Raw genomic sequence first — 2,095 nt, forward strand, 5'->3', positions numbered from 1 at the left:
TGTTCTTTTGTTTTGTGGGTGGGGGGGGGGGGGGGCAACAGTGGGAGGGCTTCTAGCGTCCTGGCCCCACTGGTGGACCTCCTGATGGCACCTGGTATTTTTGGCCACTGTGTGACACAGAGTGTTGGACTGGATGGGCCATTGGCCTGATCCAACATTGGCTTCTCTTAAGTTCTTATGTCTGGGGCAAGGGATGCTCTGTATTCTTGGTCCTTGGGGGGGGGCAACAGTGGGAGGGCTTCTAGCGCTGTGGCACCACTGCTGGACCTCCTGATGGCACCTGGTATTTTTGGCCACTGTGTGACACAGAGTGTTGGACTCGATGGGCCATTGGCCTGATCCAACTTGGCTTCTCTCATGTTGTTATGTCTGGGCCAAGGGATGCTTGGGGGGGGGGGGCAACAGTGGGAGGGCTTCTAGCGTCCTGGCCCCACTGGTGGGCCTCCTGATGGCACCTCGTATTTTTGGCCACTGTGTGACCCAGAGTGTTGGACTGGATGGGCCAGTGGCCTGATCCAACCTGGCTCCTCTTATGTTCTTATGTTCAGACAGCGGGGAGGCCTGTGAGGGCACCAAGGCCCAGAATACTCAGCTGGCTTCCCTGCAGTGGGACCCTCTGCACGCCCACCCAAAGGTTGCCCCTCCCACCCAGCTCAGCCAAGTGGTTCAAGACCACCAGGCAGGGCCTGACAGGGAAACTTGCTCGCTTGCTCACACGTGGAACCTGGAAGAGCAATCTGAAGTTACCTGGCGTAAAAACTTGTTGGCAATTAAAGCGTCAGGAGAAACATCAGTCTGGTGGCAAGTCGGACAGGTGTGCTCCTCTGATTCCAGCAGGGCTGTTCTGATACCTGTGAAGAATCAAAGCAGGCCATGTAGTGGTCCCGCAGTGCACATCGGCACTGTCAACAGCAGTCTACCAGCCTGTGAATAATATCGTAACTCATTCTGGATGCGGGGACTCCCTTCGGCAAAGCGAGGAATCCCCAGAGACCCTCGCCCTTAGGTCCACTGCAAGCGCTTTTTGCTGTTTTTGCTAAGTGAGGAAGCATTAGTCCCTGGACCCCTCACGTCGCCAAAGGGAGCTCTAGCGTCCATCCACTCATAACACCACAGTGATCACACCAATGCCAAGACCCAAAGGGCCACCTGTGCCTATGGCCTCCCCAAGATGTCCCCCCTTGCCCACTGGGAAAATCACTCCCGATCAGATGGCCGGGGTGTTCAGGACCACATGCTGGAACCTGTCACAAAGTATTCCATAGGGCTCTTTATTTATATTTATTTATTGATTAGACTTTTATCCCGCCCTCCCGGCCATAGCCAGGATTCTGGCCCAAGACCCCACTAGAAACCACCTTTAAAAGACCGCCCTGCTGTACGAAGCGCTAGACTCAGGTGGGGCAGACAAAGCAAAAATGCCAGAAAAACCCCCAAGTGATGCAGAGAATCAGAACATCACTGTGACTGATTAATCAAACTGGCTCCTTGATCAAGAGTTCTCTGGTCCAACTAAAAAGCCACACTTTTGCCTTCCATTTGCGTCCTGGGGGGGTGGGGGCAGCGTTTTGGAAGACGGCTCTACACACAGCTCTTGGGCAGTTAGGAGCCCCACAAAAGGATCACAGTGTGACTCTCTTGCTCTCAAGGAAGCCACAGAGACTACAAGGAGCATGGGAGACTCACGTGCTGCTGCCTCCTCCCGTCAACTCCCTATCAGAACAGGCCAGAGCGTCCCAGAGGCCCCTGCATCACCAATGGACTTCTGGGAAACTCTCTCCTTTTGCAGAAGGTGGACTGTTAGAGGGACCAGGAAAGCAGATGATCTATCAGAGAGCCGTGACTCAGAAGGGGAATAGGCAGGGGCTTTGCCACACGGCTGCCTTTCCGTACAGAAAAGGGGGAGGGTCCCACTCCTTACAGGCCTGCTCCCATCTTAGTTTGGACAATCAAAAGGGGTTTCGCATTGCATACAAACACACACACACCCCGCCACGCTTTTAAAACTCGGGACTCACATTCATCGCAGTAGCTGTTCCCACAGCAGGGGATGACCACGGCATCGGTCATTATATCTTTGCAGATCAAACACAGC

General features: G+C 54.3%; 1 protein-coding gene across 1 annotated transcript in view; it reads right to left on the reverse strand.

Moving 5' to 3' along the window:
- Positions 1-2,095, reverse strand: part of RBBP6 (retinoblastoma binding protein 6) — a 38,427-nt gene that overhangs the window by 11,101 nt on the left and 25,231 nt on the right. Inside the window, exons 9-10 of the mRNA XM_015406395.1 lie at positions 2,019-2,086; positions 748-851 (exon numbers count right to left, since the gene is read on the reverse strand). Coding sequence (XP_015261881.1) covers positions 748-851; positions 2,019-2,086 — 172 coding nt within the window. The remainder of the gene's footprint in view (positions 1-747; positions 852-2,018; positions 2,087-2,095) is intronic.

Source organism: Gekko japonicus, unplaced genomic scaffold (assembly GCF_001447785.1).
Source record: "Gekko japonicus isolate JY-2015 unplaced genomic scaffold, Gekko_japonicus_V1.1 scaffold2968, whole genome shotgun sequence".
Classification (NCBI taxonomy): Eukaryota; Metazoa; Chordata; class Lepidosauria; order Squamata; family Gekkonidae; genus Gekko; species Gekko japonicus.